This window comes from Babylonia areolata, chromosome 34, assembly GCF_041734735.1.
Source record: "Babylonia areolata isolate BAREFJ2019XMU chromosome 34, ASM4173473v1, whole genome shotgun sequence".
NCBI lineage: Eukaryota > Metazoa > Mollusca > Gastropoda > Neogastropoda > Buccinidae > Babylonia > Babylonia areolata.
Window position 1 is genome coordinate 9837921 of NC_134909.1, and position 20000 is coordinate 9857920.

Genomic DNA, 20000 nt, shown 5'->3' on the forward strand with positions numbered 1-20000 from the left:
AACGTTTGCAAAATAAATAAAACTTCCATGCTTAGCAAACGAAGTTCCTGTTTGAACAAAAAATGATAATAATAACTGCTCTTGTTGTTGTGTCAGAATATCAGATCAAAGTGCCAAGTTTAGAGAATACAAAAAATATAAATATAACAGTAAATGCAGTTTGCATATAATTTGGCTTCTTTTTTTTGATTTTTTTGTGTGCACATCCCAGAGGAAAATATTGTTTTAAACAAGATGACTGGAAAGAACTGAATTTTTCCTATTTTTATGCCTAATTTGGTGTCAACTGACAAAGTATTTGCAGAGAAAATGTCAATGTTAAAGTTTACCACTGACGCACGCACACACACACAGACAATCGAACACCAGGTTAAAACATAAACTCACTTTGTTTACATAAGTGAGTCAAAAATGGAATGATAAAAACTGAAACACGGAGGGTGGGTGTTGGGGAGTGAGATGGTTTAATAGGACTTACATGTGATTTCCAAAACATAACTTGTGGTTTCAGATTGTGAGGATAAAACACATCTCTTTTTTTTTATAATTACTTCTTTTTTTTTTAATTAAAAAAAAAAAATCTCCGTTTTTAATTTGAGCCTGGACTTTCCTGATATTGTTTGAGACACTGAGCATGCAATGCCACTGAGCACAGTGTAATGTCACTGAGCATCCAGGTAATGCCACTGAGCATGAGGGTATTAATTGCCACTGAGCATAGGGTAATTCCACAGAGCATGGGGGTAATGGCACTGAGCATGGGGTATTTCCACTGAGCATGCAGGTAATCACACTCAGCACGGGGGTAATACCACTGAGCATGGGAATAATCACACTCAGCATGGGGTAATACCACTGAGCATGTGAGTAATCACACGTAGCATGGGGGTAATGCCACTGAGCATGGGAATAATCACTCAGCATGGGGTAATACCACTGAGCATGTGGGTAATGCCACTGAGCATGGGAGTAATCACACGTAGAATGGGGTAATGCCACTGAGCATGTGGGTAATCACACTCAGCATGGGGTAATGCCACTGAGCATGGGGTAATGCCACTGAGCATGGTAATGCCACTGAGCACTGGGGTAATCACACTCAGTATGGGGTAATGCCACTGGGCATGGTAATGCCACTGAGCATGGGAGTAATCACACGTAGCATGGGGTAATGCCACTGGGCATGGTAATGCCACTGAGCACTGGGGTAATCACACTCAGTATGGGGTAATGCCACTGAGCACTGGGGTAATCACACTCAGTATGGGGTAATACCACTGAACACTGGGGTAATCACACTCAGTATGGGTTAATACCACTGAGCACTGGGGTAATCACACTCAGTATGGGGTAATACCACTGAGCACTGGGGTAATCACACTCAGTATGGGGTAATGCCACTGAGCACTGGGGTAATCACACTCAGTATGGGGTAATGCCACTGAGCACTGGGGTAATCACACTCAGTATGGGGTAATACCACTGAGCACTGGGGTAATCACACTCAGTATGGGGTAATACCACTGAGCACTGGGGTAATCACACTCAGTATGGGGTAATACCACTGAGCACTGGGGTAATCACACTCAGTATGGGGTAATGCCACTGAGCACTGGGGTAATCACACTCAGTATGGGGTAATACCAATGAGCACTGGGGTAATCACACTCAGTATGGGGTAATGCCACTGAGCACTGGGGTAATGCCACTGAGCATGGGAGTAATCACACGTAGCATGGGGTAATGCCACTGAGCATGGTAATGCCACTGAGCACTGGGGTAATGCCACTGAGCATGGTAATGCCACTGAGCACTGGGGTAATCACACTCAGCATGGGGTAATGCCACTGAGCACTGGGGTAATCACACTCAGCATGGGGTAATGCCACTGAGCACTGGGGTAATGCCACTGAGCACTGGGGTAATACCACTGAGCACTGGGGTAATGCCAATGAGCATGGCAGTAGGTCCACTGAGCATGGGTATATAGCCACTGAGGGTAGCGCACACGCCCACACAGTCGCCCGCGCCGGTCAGAACCAGCCAACCTCTCCCCACTGTCACAACACCATGACACAGAAGATAATGAAGTATGCTGTTTAATTATTGCTGTTGTAGTGAAGGGGAAACAGAGAATGGCATGCACAAAGTCACACAAACACGTCACGTCACTTCTCATCTTTGGTAATACATCTAGGAAAAGAAATTCCATCAGTCACTGAAACAGAATCATCAAACAACTGCTGAGAAACAAAGTAATGCTAAAAAAAAAAGATTGCAAGGGTGTAAAAACAGGATTAAATTAAATCAATATCAACAACAGAAGTGCCTGGGAAAAAAAAAAATCAAACAGTTGTTGTAAAAAGTAATAACGAATAAGCAGTGAACTTTGAATTAATAATGAAAAGAAAACAGCTGCTTAATCACCACCCCCCCCCCCCCAAAAAAAAACAAAACAACCCCCCAAAAAAACCCAACACCTCCAAAGTCTATTCCATTTACAAACATCTCTCAATTTCAACACCTCATTCCATTCCATTAGTTCAACACTGATTAATTCGACTTTGATATCACACAGAGTGTATTTCTTATGAACTTTTTTTTAAATTTTTTTTTATCCAGACACACACAAAAAACCAACAACATTTGAAACATTTTTTTTTCTTTCAGATTCATACAAAAATTGGTCACTTTGCAAATCTCTCTCACACAATACACACCTGCATTCAAACTAGTTGTCATTTAACATACAGTGATATTTTAGTCCAAGCTGTGACGGCAAGTCTCGTTCAAACAGTATGAAAAAAGAAACAAAAAACAACAACAAAAAAACCCCAACAAACAAACAAAAAAAACCCGCTGAAACAACACGTCTCGACAGAATCCATCCTTTGCAGAACTGTCTAAATCCCAACGCATCATGGATAATTGTAGTCGGCACATAACCTAGTAATGTCTATTATCAACAACAAATTATCCAGTCCAGTCAGAATTCAGTTTGTAGCTTTCCCCTGCAAGTAGTGAAGGTAACAAACATGATGTGATTTGCTCAACAAGGGCACGTTAGGACAGTCGTCGGCATGCTTACGCTGTGTGCAAGTACATGTTCATGGCTGCAGTCACACACACACACACACACACACACACACACACACACACACACACACACACACACACACACATATATATATATATATATATATATATATATATATATATATATATATAATCACACTGTCATCATGTTGATGGACTTTATTCAGAACATTTGATTTTCAACAATGGCAAGAAAGAGAAATAGAATAAGAAATATGATACAAACAACAACCATACCTACAACAATAGAACTAGGACAATAGATCCATAACCGCCCTTCCTCCTCACCAACAACCATACAACCCCACCCCTCCTTCAAAAAAAAAAAAAAAAAAAAAAAAAAAAAAAAAAAAGAAGCAAGGTTTGCTATGAGTTAACCGTATGTATATATGTTTTAAATCAAATGAACAATTCAGTCTTCAAAATTAGTCAGTTTCAGCTGAATTTCTCCTTCCAACAAAGTTCTGTGATTGTAGGATGACAGGTAGACTCCTTGTTGTTTCCTGAATGTTATGTTTGAGTGCAGGTGAGAACTAAAATGAGAGAGAAATTGGTGGGGTGTGAGAGTGAAGGAGGAGGGAGGAAGAGATGGAGAGAGGGAGGAGAGAGAGGAAGAGAGATGGAGGGGGAAGGAGGAAGAGAGATGGAGAGGGAGGGGGGAAACGAAACAAAAGTTTATTCAATAAGGCCATGGCCCCATTTGAAGGGGTGATTACATATTTTGTAAGAATAGAGAGGGAGGGGGGAGAGGAAGAGAAAGAGGGAGGGGGAGAGGAAGAGAGCTGGGGAGAGGGAGGAGGGGGGAGAGAGGGAGGGGGGAGGAAGAGAGATGGAGAGAGGAAGAGGAACAAATGGAGAGGGGGGGGAGGAAGAGAGATGGAGAGAGGGAGGAGGTGGAAGAGGTGGAGAGAGGGAGGGGGAGAGAAAGAGAGAGGAGAGAGATGGTGGAGAGAGTAAGAGAGATGGAGAACGAGGAAGAGGTGGAGAGAGGGAGGGGGGAGAGGAAGAGATGGAGAAAGGGAGAGAGATGGTGGAGGGTGGGGGGGGGGGGAGTAAGAACGAGAACGAGAAAGAGATGGAGAGAGGGAGGGGGAAGAGGAAGAGAGATGGAGGAGGGAGGAGGAAGAGATGGAGAGAGGGGGGGGGACAGATGGAAGAGGGAGCGGGGACAGGAAGAGAGAAGGAAGAGGGAGAAGGGGAGGAAAAGATGGATAGAGGGAAAAACAGAGATTGAGGGGGAGAGGAAGAAAGATGGAAGGGAGAGGAAGAGAGAGGGAGGGGGAGAGAAAGAGAGATAGAGAGTGTGGGGGAGGAAGAGAGATAGAGGGGGGAGAGGAAGAGAGGGGAGAGGAAGAGAGACAGAGGGGGGAGAGGAAGAGAGAGGGAGAGAGGGAGGGGGGAGGAAGAGACAGAGGGGGGAGAGGAAGAGAGAGGGAGGGGGGAGGAAGAGACAGAGGGGGGAGAGGAAGAGAGAGGGAGAGAGGGAGGGGGGAGGAAGAGAGATAGAGGGGGGGGAGAGGAAGAGAGAGGGAGGGGAGAGACAGAGGGGGGAGAGGAAGAGAGGGAGGGGGGAGGAAGAGACAGAGGGGGGAGAGGAAGAGAGAGGGAGAGAGGGAGGGGGGAGGAAGAGACAGAGGGGGGAGAGGAAGAGAGAGGGAGAGAGGGAGGGGGGAGGAAGAGAGATAGAGGGGGGGGGGAGAGGAAGAGAGAGGGAGGGGAGAGGAAGAGACAGAGGGGGGAGAGGAAGAGAGAGGGAGAGAGGGAGGGGGGAGGAAGAGAGATAGAGGGGGGGGGGGAGAGAGGAAGAGAGAGGGAGCGGGGAGAAAGATGGAGGAGGGAGAAGGGGAGGAAGAGATGGGGAAAGGGAGGGGAACAGAGGAGAGAGAGAGAGAGAGAGAGAGAGAGAGAGACGCAGAGAGAAAGAGAGATGGGAAAGAGAGGGAGAGAAGAGAGAGAAAGATTAACGGGAGAGTGTGTTGGTTTTATACGACAAACTGGATGAGAGAAAAAGAGACAGAGAGAGAAAGAGAGAGAGAAAGGGACATTGACAGAAACAGAAAAAAACTCACACACACACAGAGAAAGAGACAGAGAGGAGGGGGTGGGGGAGAGAGAGAGAGAGAGAGAGGGAGAAAGAGAGAGAAAGAGAGAGAGATCAACAGACTAAGAGACACACAAGAGATTCCACTCCTCCTGCTCAATGAATTTTTGGATACATGTGACAGGGAATTACATTCTCAAGTACTTACACATGATATGCAGCATTGGTCGGCTTTTTGTTTTCAACACACACATTCTTCCCTACCTTTGTCTATTTGGAAAGAAAAAAAAAGAAAGGAAAAAAAAACCAAAAAAAAACCAAAACCGTATCAGTTCTATGTACACTAAGTTACATCATCACCACCACCACCACCATCACTTATCATCGTCACCAAATCATGAAATCATTTCAAACACAAGCACAAAATGACTGATTGTGAAAATCACTGTAAGTACTGGTGGTGAGCTTTCAAACACTGTTAGTCAAATCTCATCAACTGCTCACAAGGAAATAAAAAACCAACTCGTGAAAAGTCTATTTACAAAATGAGATAATAGACAGATACCAACGATGATAATTATATATATATATATATATATATATATATATATATATATATATATATATACATTTTTTTTTTGTACAAAGTAACGACTGTGTAATATAAGAGGCACTTTTCCAGGGAAGCCTGCTAAGCACTGACCTGTGGGCTTAATGTCAATTAGCTTCATTAGTTAATCAACCAAACAGGAGGTCAGTGTTAAGAAGCTTCACTGATTGGAAAGTATGGTTATTATTCATGCATTTCAAGTTCATTGGCAATGATGAGAAACTTCTACAGAATTTCAAAGAAAAGACAAAAACAAAAAACACACACACACACATCCAAAAAGGCAGAAAATGAGCGAGACAAAGACTGAAAGAAACACACACACACACACACACACACACACACACACCACACAAACACACAGAGTCAGATATATATATATATATAAGAAAAAAGAAAAAAAAAATCTTTTCCCATCACACACATTACACCATTACAAAAATAAGTAATTTCATGTTGAACAAAAGACTGACACAAAAACGAAAATTCACAATTCCTTTTTCAATCATGCATTTTACAGTTACAAAAATAAGACATTTTAAGTGCTTCCCCCCACCACCACCATCCCCAAAAAGAAAAAAAAAAGAAGAAAAAACAGGAAGTGTTTCAATTTTTTTTTCCAGTCAGAACAGACGCTACTGAACACCACTGAAGTGGCTCAGCAGCAGCAGTGCAGGGTCTCCTCTAGCGTGTGGCCTCCTGGCGACCTAACGATGATACTTCCCTGTGAACTGCCGATGCTGGGGACCGCGACAAACAAACCCAGGTGTGGTTGTGTATGGGGGCGAGAGGGGTGGGGGGTGCGAGGGGAGTTTTTTGGGGGAGAGGAAGTGGGGGGAGGGGGGGTTCGGGGGGGGGGGGGGGGGGAGGCGGGGGTTCGGGGGGGTATGGAATGAGTGGCATGGGAGGAATGCCACTGAAACAGGGGAGATCATAGGATAGAAAAAAAAAAAAATCTCACCCTGTGTTGTTCTGTGCTTTACTAATAAAGAAAATGGAAGGGAAAAAGCCAAAGTAAACACCCACCCCCACCACCACCCCCCCCCGAGGGAAAAAAAAAAAAAAAAAAAAAATCTGAAATGCTTTGCTGATATGAAAGTTAGCAGACACCAGTGGATCTCCAAACACATGGGAAATCATCATACATTACAATCGTGTACTCTGGTACGAAATGAAACTTTGGAATTTGTTTCTCTTTTCCTCATAATTTCATGAAATAATGTGGGGAAAGTAAGTTCCCTGAAATCACTTATGGAAATTTTTGCAATGTTTAAAATCATTGATGCTAAAACAAAACAACAACAACAAAAAACAACAACAAAAAAACAACAAAAACAAACAAACAACAACAAAGTGAAAAATCAGCACACTATCTGACTGATAAGAAAATGATCATTTTTCATTCATATAATTATTATTATCTAGATATGTGTGGGAAATGACAAACGTTCACACATTTCCATTACAGATGAAGTTAATTTAAAAAATTTTTCTAAGCATGACTATGCAGATCAGAAATTGCCGAGAGGTTTGTTCAGTGAACTTCCATTTTTAAAAGTATGTTGTTCGAATCCCTGCTGAGTCATCCAGTGGATGAAGGGTGGATAGTATATGGGGTGGGTAGTACCAGTGGGTGGGTGTGTGGGGGGTGGGGGTGGGGTGAGGGGGTGGGGGGAGAGGGGGGGCGGAAGGGGGGGTGGTGGTGGTGGTTGTGTCAAGGAGGGGTAGAAAAAAAAAAAAAAAGTAAAGACAACAGGTAGCATCCACTGTTTCAGAAATCACTCAACAGAAAAACTAGTTATTCACATGTACCAAAACAGCTGACATGTACCAAAACAGCTGACATGTACCAAAACAGCTGACATGTACCAAAACAGCTGACATGTACCAAAACAGTTCACATGTACCAAAACAGCTGACATGTACCAAAACAGCTGACATGTACCAAAACAGTTGACATGTACCAAAACAGTTGACATGTACCAAAACAGCTGACATGTACCAAAACAGCTGACATAATCTGAAAACAAGTTGACATGTACCAAAACAGCTGACATGTACCAAAACAGTTGACATGTACCAAAACAGCTGACATGTACCAAAACAGTTGACATGTACCAAAACAGTTGACATGTACCAAAACAGTTGACATGTACCAAAACAGTTGACATGTACCAAAACAGCTGACATGTACCAAAACAGCTGACATAATCTGAAAACAAGTTGACATGTACCAAAACAATTCACATAATCTGAAAACAAGTTGACATGTACCAAAACAGTTGACATAATCTGAAAACAAGTTGACATGTACCAAAACAGTTGACATAATCTGAAAACAAGTTGACATATGCCAAAACAGTTGACATAATCTGAAAACAAGTTGACATGTACCAAAACAGTTGACATAATCTGAAAACAAGTTGACATATGCCAAAACAGTTGACATAATCTGAAAACAAGTTGACATATGCCAAAACAATTCACATAATCTGAAAACAAGTTGACATGTACCAAAACAGTTCACATAATCTGAAAACAAGTTGACATGTACCAAAACAGTTCACATAATCTGAAAACAAGTTGACATGTACCAAAACGGTTCACATAATCTGAAAACAAGTTGACATGTACCAAAGCAATTAACATATATCAAAACAGTTGACATGTGTTAAAACAGCTGACATGTATCAAAACAGCTGACACGTGTCAAGACAGCTGACACATATCAAAACAGTTGACATGCGTGAAAACAGTCGACATGTCTCAAAACAGCTGACATGTGTCAAACTGATCAAAGTCCGACATTTAGAAAGTCCAGTTTGCCATAGATATTGGGTTCAATATGGTCATATCAAATCATCATAATGTATCACTGACCAATTGAAACACTCACAACAGATGCATATCTTGGAAGTTTAATTCTGTCTGGAAATGATTCAACAAAGCATTCACTTGTTCCAGTCAGTCATGGGTGATAGTGGGGCAATGGCACTGCTCCTTTCTGCTTCTGTCAAAGACTCTTGCTCTCTTTGTAAGACATATATCACTCACATGTAATGTTGGTGACAACAATGTTCCTTTTCATTCCGTCAGACAATATTGCTCTCCTTCTGATCAGATGTGCATATCTGGGAGAGAGCAATTTTCCTTTTCCTTCAGACGATCCTGCTATCTTTCTGATCAGATGTGCATATCTGGGAGAGAGCAATTTTCCAGTATTGCTCTCCTGATCAGATGTGCATATCTGGGAGAGAGCAATTTTCCTTTTCCTTCAGACGATCCTGCTATCTTTCTGATCAGATGTGCATATCTGGGAGAGAGCAATATTCCTTTTCCTTCAGACGATCCTGCTATCTTTCTGATCAGATGTGCATATCTGGGAGAGAGCAATTTTCCGGTATTGCTCTCCTGATCAGATGTGCATATCTGGGAGACAGCAATTTTCCTTTTCCTTCAGACGATCCTGCTCTCTTTCTGATATATCAGATGCACGTGTGGGCGCCAAGCTATCTCCAAAATGACCCCCATCACTTGTGAAGTGTTTGAACAACATGCGATGCGAGCATTTCACTCCTGTGAAGTGTTTGACCAACATGTGGGCATTTCACTCCTGTGAAGTGTTTGACCAACATGCGGGCATTCCACTCCTTTGAAGTGTTTGACCAATATGCGGGCATTTCACTCCTTTGAAGTGTTTGACCAACATGCGGGCATTTCACTCCTTTGAAGTGTTTGACCAACATGCGGGCATTTCACTCCTGTGAAGTGTTTGACCAACATGCGGGCACTTCACTCCTTTGAAGTGTTTGACCAACATGCGGGCATTTCACTCCTTTGAAGTGTTTGACCAACATGCGGGCATTTCACTCCTTTGAAGTGTTTGACCAACATGCGGGCATTTCACTACTTTCTTTCAGAGAGCCACCTTACTTGATCAGGCCAGGCCTTGCATGCTACGTGTGCTCTGATAGTGACCAATTGTTTGATCCATTTTTAATACAAAACATGTAATCTTAACTTTAATAGTATAAGTTAGAAGAAAAAAAAATCAGTAAATGAACAAATGGATACAAGAAAATTTATAAAAGGCAAATGAATAGGTAAATTAAAAAAAAGAAAAAAGAAGAAAAAAGTATAATATATATATATATATATATATATATATATATATATATATATATATATATATATATATATATCAACAAAAATTTAATGATTGGACAGAAAAGAGCATCCACAATCTGACGTCTAGTTGAAGAATCTCAGTGCGAGTCAAAACAGAAAACCTCAGCGCACTATTTCAAAGAAACTGCACGCTTCTGGCTCCACCTCAGAGGTCATCTTGGCAACAATGACAACAACTAAAACAAACACCCTCCCCCCCCCTCCCCCCCAATAAACAAAACAAAACAAAAAACAACCAACAAAGAAAGAAAGAAAAACAACAAACAAAACACACACACACACACACACACAGAGAAATAGAGAGTGAGAGATAGACTTTGAGAGAAAGAAAGATGCTGCTGATACCATTTAACACAATATATTATGACTGGTCAAAGTCTTGGAAAGAGTCTGGAGAAACAGCGACTGTCAAAATATGATTTGCAAATTACAGCAATATGCAGCCAATTCTCCTAGCTTTGAAAACAACAACCCAAAACAAACAAACAAACAAAAAAAAACCACAACAAAAACAACAACAACGACAAACATACATAACAGCGGTGTTATCCACATGTTTTTTTGTTTGTTTTGTTTTTATTCTTTTCCTCCGATATTTTGTTGGAAAACTGACAGGGCAATCACGAGGATCAGAGGACTGGACAGGATCACAGACCCCCTGTAGTGTGCAAGTGCAGGGTTGTCTTTCCCTGATCACCCGCCTGAACTCATAACCACCTCTGTGTCACAAAACCATAGCATCGTACACAGCTGTCTTGACTGCTACACATTATGACAAATAATCAGCAATACCATCGCCCCCTGTGATGCCCAATCATAGCATCGTACACACCTGTCTTGACTGCTACACATTATGACAAATAATCAGCAATACCATCGCCCCCTGTGATGCCCAATCATAGCATCGTACACAGCTGTCTTGACTGCTACACATTATGACAAATAATCAGCAATACCATCACCCCCTGTGATGCCCAATCATAGCATCGTACACACCTGTCTTGACTGCTACACATTATGACAAATAATCAGCAATACCATCACCCCCTGTGATGCCCAATCATAGCATCGTACACAGCTGTCTTGACTGCTACACATTATGACAAATAATCAGCAATACCATCGCCCCCTGTGATGCCCAATCATAGCATCGTACACACCTGTCTTGACTGCTACACATTATGACAAATAATCAGCAATACCATCACCCCCTGTGATGCCCAATCATAGCACCGCACACACCTGTCTGTAATCAGTGATTCAGACATATCACAAATAGACAGCAATACTATTAATCTAAGTACTATCAACCCAAGTTATAAAACGACCTTCACTGAACAATACAAAACAAAACAAAATCCAAAGAAAACCCCCCATACTAAATACAAAAAAAAATCAAGACTGAAAACAAATCTAAACTGTATGAAAAAAAAACAGGACCTCTTCCTAACTACAATCAATTTGAATTTGGGAATAACCATCAATGAAAATTAAAAAAAAAAAAAAAAAAAAAAAAAAAGAGAGAAACTACCGATTATACATATGGTCACTGGAAAATAGGGGGGATGGGGGTTAGGTGGGGGTGGGGGTGGGGGTGGTAAACGTGATACTAAGAAAAAGATGACCTGACTGCCAACAAACCACAATCAACCTAAAGCACAAGACAGAGTCAGTGTAAAACAACAATCCCAACACAGAACTTTACACAGCGCATTATGACCAAACTAAATCAACTCTGACAGTAAAAAAAAAAGCCTTCATAAAACTACAACAAACGCTAAGCATAAACGAAACCGTCATAAAACCACAATCAACCCCCATGACAAAGAGAGTGGAACCATCATAAAACTTCAATCAGCCCTAATCACAAAATGAAAAGTGAGTGAAGCCATAAAAAAAGCAAAAAAACAAACAAAAACAAAACCCTAATCACAAAAGAAGAAGAAAAAAAACTAAGAAACATCACAAAACTACAATCAAACCTAACCCATCACAAAACTACAATCAACCCTAACCCATCACAAAACTACAATCAAACCTAACCCATCACAAAACTACAATCAACCCTAATTAACAAAGTGCATAGTACCAAAATAAATTAAAGCGAATTTGAATAAAAACAACAACAACAACATAAGACAACAATGAAACCGCAATCAACCGTAATCATATGCACACTTACACACACACACACACACACATAGAGAAATCGTCACAAATGTGTGAAATCAACAGTAGGTCTAAACAAAACCATAATGAACTCCGAAAAACAAGCGGAAGAAGCACAAGAGAGAGAAGGCAGAGACAGCGATCAGACGGACATGTACACAGGGTAGAGGGGGGACAGCGTGATTACATATTCATTGCATGGTGTCGGAGGTCAATCCGACTGGCAGGGGAGGGCCAAGTAACAGTGACATGCATCCAAGGTCATCTGGTGCTGGGGGTGAAGGGTCAGAGGGCAAGGTGAGTGCCTGTCACTTCCTCTATGTGTGTGTGCCAAGATGTGCACATGCACCTGAACTCAAACACACACAACACACACACACTGAAACACACACACACACACACACTGAAACACACACACACACTGAAATGCACACACTGAATACAAACACACACACACACTGTACACACAAACATGTGCACACACAATCACTGTATACACACACACTCTGTACACACAAACACACATTCGAAGTACACACACACACACACTGTACACACACACATACATTCAGACTTTCAAGTTACATCCATCAGCCTACACACACACACACACACACTAAGTCTCACACACAACTACACACACGCAAACTGACACGCACACAAACTCATAGACACGCATACACATCTTGAACATTATGTAGCTTTGTTCCGGAGAAGTGTTTCAAACATTTTGATCACAACACAGAAAGTCTTTCCTGTTTCTGATTGCTGAAAGGACCAAAAAAGAAAAGAAAAAAAGAAAAGAAAAAAAAAATCACCTTCACTTATGAGGGGGAAAAAAAAAAAGAAGAAAAAAAAAAAAAAAGGCGATGGTTGGTAAGACGCAGTCCATGCACCAATCAGATTAATGCTTTACATCTGTGTTGATGCACATCACATGTGTACTGTGTTGTTTGTTTTACATCACACGTGTTCTGTGGTTGTTCTACAGCACACAAGTTCTGTGTCATAACAGCGGTCTTCCCTTGAGCCTCCGTAATCAAGGCACTAGGCAGTGGGCGGTGGGGGGCAGGCGGGGTTGAAGGGAGGGGTGGGGGTTTGGGGGGGATGGGGGTACGGGGGGCGGGAATAACACACTCTAGTGTTGGAAAATCATCCACAATCCTCATCGCCCTCACCAAAGACCACGCCACACTTCCCTAAATGTGTAGTGATATATATCCCATCTTCAATTCTTAAACCCCTTCGGGGAGAAAACTCTGGCAGATACGTTATCATCTTGAAATTCATTCACATCTCCCACTCCTTCTTTTTTTTTTAGGAAAAAGAAAAAAAAGAAGAAAACCCCCCCCCCAAAACAAAAACAAAACAAACCACTGATGTTACACCCAGCGTTTTGTTCACACATTTTGGAAGCGATCAGAATCTCAAACAGCGGCAGAGCAAAAACTGTGCGCCCCAAGAAGAAGTAGGAGAAGAAGAAGCAGAAAAAAAAAAGGAAAAAAAAAGAAGATGAAATCGTGCTCCCCCCCAAAAAAAAAACAAACACCGATGACAATACCCTGATAATCGTGTGCAATGCCGTGCTAAGGCAACAGAGTGCTGGGACTTGGGTGCTACTCCCGAACGTCCAGGTCTTCTTTCGCTGCTCGTCTCCTGTCCGTCCGTACCTGGCATCAGCAGACGTTTCCAGTCAGAGCCAAAACTCAACAGTGTCGTCCACGAGAATAAATTAACCACCGAACCTCCTCCCCGTCCTGTCCGTTTCCACGGCAACCTGCCAGAAGCGCCACCTTGAGCCTGGCTGGCTGGATGGAGTGAAGAGTTCAGCGCATCGTTGTGCCAATCAGACCAGGTGACCTTTCATCTCTGACCCCGGGGCCAGGTTATGAGCGGGGCTCAGTCGAGCGGAGGGACCATTATAGGTGGGGTTGGCCACGATGTTTGCAGACAGGGAGCCTGCAGGAAGAACAGCAGCAAAGAACACATTTGTCAGAAATGACATTTATTTTATTTATATAATATATATATATATATATGTGTGTGTGTGTGTGTGTGTGTGTGTGTGTGTGTGTGTCAGGTCAGGGGCATAGCCCTTGCTATTGGTACCATGTAACCCAGTTCTACCTGCCGCATGTAAAGTCTCCCAACGATGGACCAGGCGGAGGAGGAAACCTTTCCCAACGGCTGTGAAGGCAGAAGAGGATGACCAAAAGGCAGTCAGTGATCAAGCATGGTGAAATACTATATAAAAACAAATGCCTACATGATGGGCACGTTGTTTAAGTATATATTCATTCAGTTTGTACTTGTTTTTGTTGTTGTTGTTGCTATGGATAACACAATGTTATATGCAACCTCACCGATCCACTCTTCCCCGTTGTATTGTGGCCCAAGGCCGATGTACATTAAACTTTCTGAGTTCTGATATACATGATTGGGTTTTATGTGTATAACCATTTTCCATCCTCACCATGTAGACAGTCACACTTCGAGGGGGTGTAGGGTGTGTGTGTGTGGGGGGTGGGGGGGGGGGGGGGGGGGGAGGGAAAGGGGGGGTTTGCTCAGACACACAAGCAGGTCTGCACATCTGTTGACCTGGGAGATCAGGGGAAAAAAAAAATCTCCATCCCTTATCCACACGGCAGGATTCAAACTCGGCTGTTGTGCTGTGTGTGTGTGTGTGTGTGTGTGTGTGTGTGTGCCGTGGAAGCTGCGATGGGTAGCCTAGAAATGAGTGTGTGGAGGAGGGGGGTAGAGGAGGTGCAGGGTAATGTGTGTGTGTGTGTGTGTGTGTGTGTGTGTGTGTATGTGTGTGTTGGGGCTCAAGTACGTTTATGTGTATTTGACTGTGCTTTCATATATGTGAAACTGCATGTTTGGTGCATATCTGTTATGCATGTGTGAATGTATGTCTTCATGTTTTACATTTATTTGCTTATTTATCATCATTGTTGTCTTATTTATTCATTTATTTATTATTATTATTACTACCTTTTTTTCATATTATAATTATTATTTATCTATTTATCTATTTATGTATTTATTCACTTATTTATGTATGCTTATCTATTATTTATTCACCTTTTCTTTTCTCAAGGCCTGACTAAGTGCTTTGGGCTACGCCTCTGGTCAGGCATCTGCTTGGCAGATGTGGTGTAACGTATATGCAGTGACGCCTCCTTGAGCTACTGAAACTGAAACTGTTGTGCCCGTCCAATTCTGATCATCCATATGTATGACAGTCAGTCCTGTTTGACTATGACCATCAGAACAGCGGAGGAGGTAACTGCTGTCCCAACTATCTGGGCTAGAATCTGATTATGGTGGAGAGTGTCTTGCTCAAGTTACATCCCCAATCTCTCAGCCGAGAGGGTTTTAGGACAGTCAGGTGTTGGGGAAGGTTCCTAAAGGCCAACTAGCCCCCCGAAGGCTGCAGCACTAACAGCCTGTGTAATTTTGCCTCCTAATTTGAGAGTCATAGTCCTTCACAAAAGACTAAGCTGTGAATGAATTCCCACTGCAATGGAGAAAGCATTGTTTAACTCATTCTACCCCACAGCTGCACGCCTGGTAGAACTCTGGACCGGCACAGTTCAGTTTAAATGCCATCTGCACCAAGCAAGAAAGAACGAAATTAGAATAGCTTGAATAGCAAGAATACTTGTACCTGGTCTACAGGGGAAATACCTTAACTCACTCAGTACGGCCAGTCCTCTCTTCTCCTCTACACAAACCCCTCGGATGTCCAGTGGGTGTCTGAATGACCCAACCTTTAGCTTCCGTCGTCAGAATTGTGGTATTCTTTGTCAACATTCACTTCTTCAGTATAGGAGCCTTCCGCTTGCAATATTTTGATGATGGTAATTGGGCTGAAACGCTGTTAACGTCGTCTCTTTCGCCGTTCGTATGGAGAGAGTTAACTCTTAGGCCCAACACTCGGCTTATATCACAGACTGACATAAGTTTACATTTGGGCCAACAGCAAAGTGGGAGCTGTATTATCAATGGTTTCTCCAGTCAATGGGAAACCATTTACAGCTTAGTCTTTTGTGAAGGACTATGACTCTCAAACTAGGAGGCAAAATTGCACTGGCTCTTAGTGCTGCAGCCTTGTGGGCTAGTTGGCCTTTGGGAACCATCCCAACGCCGACTGTCCTAAAACCCTCTTGGCTGAGAGAGTGGGGATGTACTTGGGCAAGACACTCTCCACTATAATCAAATTCTAGCCCAAATAGTCGGAACAGCAGTTGCCTCCTCTGCTGTTTTGATGGTCATAGTCGGACACAACTGACTATCATATATATACCTTAACTCTTTAGAGATGCATTGGCGCCGAAGTGCCGGTGCTCTGCCCGCTCAGAATGACGTGCCGTAGTGTAGGATTCGGCGGATTTTTTTTTTCTCATACACTCAGCAGTGTTCAATTTAAGGGAAATTAATCAGGCTGTCTTGAGGGATCAGTCTAGGAAAAACTGAGTTATTTCCCTTGGACCGTTAACTGCGTGAAAGGTGACTTTTCTGGACTGGGTGAGAGGTCGATCTTTACATAATCATCCAGTGTTGTGATCTTCTATTTAAAAATTTTTTTAACAGTTTGTTGTGCAACATTTGACTTCAAGCTGAATCATGAGAATCAGGGAACATTACTGTGTGAGAAAATCATCTTATGCTGCCGTGTGGATTAGCTGATGGATATGACATGCCTGGTGGGTACAGTATACCTATTTTTCAATTTGTTTTTGTTTTTCAGTATTTAATGATATAACTTAAAATATCAAAAAAAAAAAAAAAAAAAAAAAAAAAAAATTTTAGCAGCATTTAACGAGAAAACTGTTTTAAAATGTTAAAAGAAAAAATGGTAAACTTTCTAGTGATATATAATTTGTATGTCTTTGTCTCTGCGTGAAAGTGTGTTGAATTTTTCAAACATGTCCATATTTGCCCGTCACAGTAAAACTATACGCACTATTTAACTACGTCTCTAAAGAGTTAACTCGTACTTGGAGTAGAATGAGTTAATCCTCCTAGCCTTCAATGACTAACACAGAGTGGCCATGTTACCGGGAGGGGGGGCGTAGCGAGGCTGCACTTCCTGAGGTCCATAGTTCCGGGCAGGCACAGGCGGCAGTGTGTCTCCACGACTGGACGTTCGCATCGGTGGAGGGGGAGGGGTCTTTCCTGCCCGGCTGGGAGGTCTGTCCGACAGCTCCGTGGCACTCTGAAAATGTGTTTTTACAGTGGCTGAGGTTAAACTTCCTCCCTTCTTATGCTATCATGACTTCTTCTTTTTCATTCGTGGGCTGCAACTCCCATGTTCACCCGTATGTACACGAGTGGGCTTTTACATGTTTGACCGTTTTTTTTTACCCTGCCATGTAGGCAACCATACTCTGTTTTCAGGGGTGTGCATGCTGGGTATTTTCCTGTTTCCATAACCCACCGAATGCTGACAAGGATTACATGATCTTTAACGTGCGTATTTGATCATCTGCTTGCGTATACACATGAAGGGGGTTCAGGCACAAGCAGGTCTGCACATATGTTGACCTGGGAGATTGAAAAAATCTCCTATCTTTACCCACTAGGCACCGTTACCAAGATTGGAACCCGAGACCCTCAGGTTTAAAGTCAAACATTTTAACCATTTGGCTATTTCGCCTGTCAGTAGCTGAGGTTAAACTTCCTCCCTTATGCTATAATGATGAAAGTTGGGTTTTTGTTTGTTTGTTTGAAATTTGCACACTGATGACTTGTAAACGAAATCCAGGAAAGCACAAAGAGTTTGAAACAGATTAATTAATTCAAAACGTTATATAACCACGGTTGGGCCCCTTCATCTAATTCTGTTGTTTGCCTTGTGACTGAGACGAAACTGGGTCAGACACCATTGCTGGTATGCACTGTTCACATGAACCATTCACCATGAAAATAACTCCTGCTCACGAGCACAACAACACACACTGCATTTATTGGTTGTGGTGGAGAGTGGAAGGTCAGTTAAGATATTCTTTGCTCATAATGTCATTACGCAAATTTGGTGCCACTCCAAAACTTCAAAACCCCTGATCTGGGCCATCCGTCTGGAGTGAGTTAAAGGTCCATCCCATATTCACTGATGGTCACAAGGGCAGTGACTATCATAGAGACTATGTCTGGGGCAGAGCATAGATAGGCAGGGGCCAATGCTCTGTGACAATCTGAAAATGTGTTTTTTTTACACTGGCTGTGGTTAAAGGTTAACTCACTCCAGATGAAAGGTTAGTTTTGAATTTTTGGAGTGGCACCTAATTTCCATAATGACGTTATGAGCTGAGAATATCTTAACTAACCTTTCCACTCTCCACTGCGACCAGGAAATGCTGTGTGTGTTGCTGTGCTCGTGAGCAGGAGTTATTTTCGCGGTGACTGGTTCATGTGAACAGTGCATATCAACAATGGTGTCTGACCCAGTTTCGTCTCAGTCACAAGGCAGACAAGAGAATAAGATGAAGGTGCTCTATCATGGTTATATATCATTCTGAATTTAATCTGTTTCAAAGTCTGTGTGTTTTCCTGGATTCGTTTACAAGTCATCAGTGTGTGCAAATTTTAAATAAAAAATATGGATACTTTCATCATCTCAAAGGATGACAGCATAAAAAGGGAGGAAGTTTTACATTTTGTCCCCAAATAACTCGTTATGTTACAGATCAGCCTGGAAGTTTTCAGTTAAAAATTTGTAACACATTTTTTTTGTTTTTGCGATTTTATTTCTTACCCATACAAATGGGTCATGTGTGGGAAAGTCAGGGGAGCTAACTGGCAGTGCTAAGTGAGTTAAAGGTCCTGTAGTCACCGACAGTCACAAGGGGCAGTGAAAATACCACAGAGACTGTGTCTGGGGCTCAGTATAGGAGGGTGGGGCCCAATCCTCTCTTCCTGCCGCTTTAATTAACCTTCACTGACTGGACTACCCATTTTGACACCTGTCTTGAGTGACGGAAGTGGGAGTCTAGTGCCTTTCCCAAGGACACGACACCATACTGAAATAGGGTCAGAGGTAAAGGTCACATCAACCTGTGTGTGTGTGTGTGTGTGTGTGTGTGTGTGTGTGTGTTTCCCCACCTGATCTACTTTGCAGTGATTTTTATTTTCTTGTTTTTTTTTTTTTTGTTTTTTTTTTTTCCCTCCTGGTGATTCCTGTGTTGGATTGAGTGGTTAATACACTTGAGTTTTAAAGGCATGGACTCTCTTGTTATAAGAAGGGGTGGGAAGCAGTTCCATCCTTACATCACATGGCACTGTACTGCTTTCGGGTCAAGTCAACATTTTTGTTTTAAGATGGTAACTGAATAAACCACAACTGCTTTTTATTTTTATTATTTTATTTTTTACATCAATGCTAGATTATGAAAAAAAAAGAAAAAAGAAAAAGAAAAAAAAAGGAGAAACATAGAAGGGAACAAAAAATAAAATAAAAGATACATACATACAAGAACTGCACGATAATGAAATACACAGTTGCATTCACATACCCCGTCATATAACACAAGTAAACCGCCAGCCAAAAAATACACAAAACATTTCACAAATAACAATTTAGGTGGTAACGAACAGATATACATTTGTGTTATTGTTCATCATTTGCACAGTTCATAAGATGATTTTTCATATTTTTCTCTTAAACACATTCTTATTCTTTATATTCTTTAAAATGAGTGGAAGGTTATTCCATGAGATTCCACCAGAGTATAGGAAGCTGGATTTATAAAGGCTATTTCTAGGTCTGGGTATACATAACATATGGTTGTGTCTGTGGTCATTAGTTTTAAAAGTTTCTGTTATGTTTTTTGGGAGCATTTCCGTATGTCACATTATGCATGCAAACAGCCCTGTTGAAGAACAGCCTGTTGT

General features: G+C 42.0%; 1 protein-coding gene across 1 annotated transcript in view; it reads right to left on the reverse strand.

Moving 5' to 3' along the window:
• Positions 1 to 13658: 13658 nt before the first annotated feature.
• LOC143277524 (nephrin-like) overlaps positions 13659 to 20000 on the reverse strand; it is a 135298-nt gene continuing 128956 nt past the window's right edge. The window contains exons 22-23 of the mRNA XM_076582393.1: positions 17169 to 17325; positions 13659 to 14063 (exon numbers count right to left, since the gene is read on the reverse strand). Coding sequence (XP_076438508.1) covers positions 13951 to 14063; positions 17169 to 17325 — 270 coding nt within the window. The 3' untranslated portion in view covers positions 13659 to 13950. The remainder of the gene's footprint in view (positions 14064 to 17168; positions 17326 to 20000) is intronic.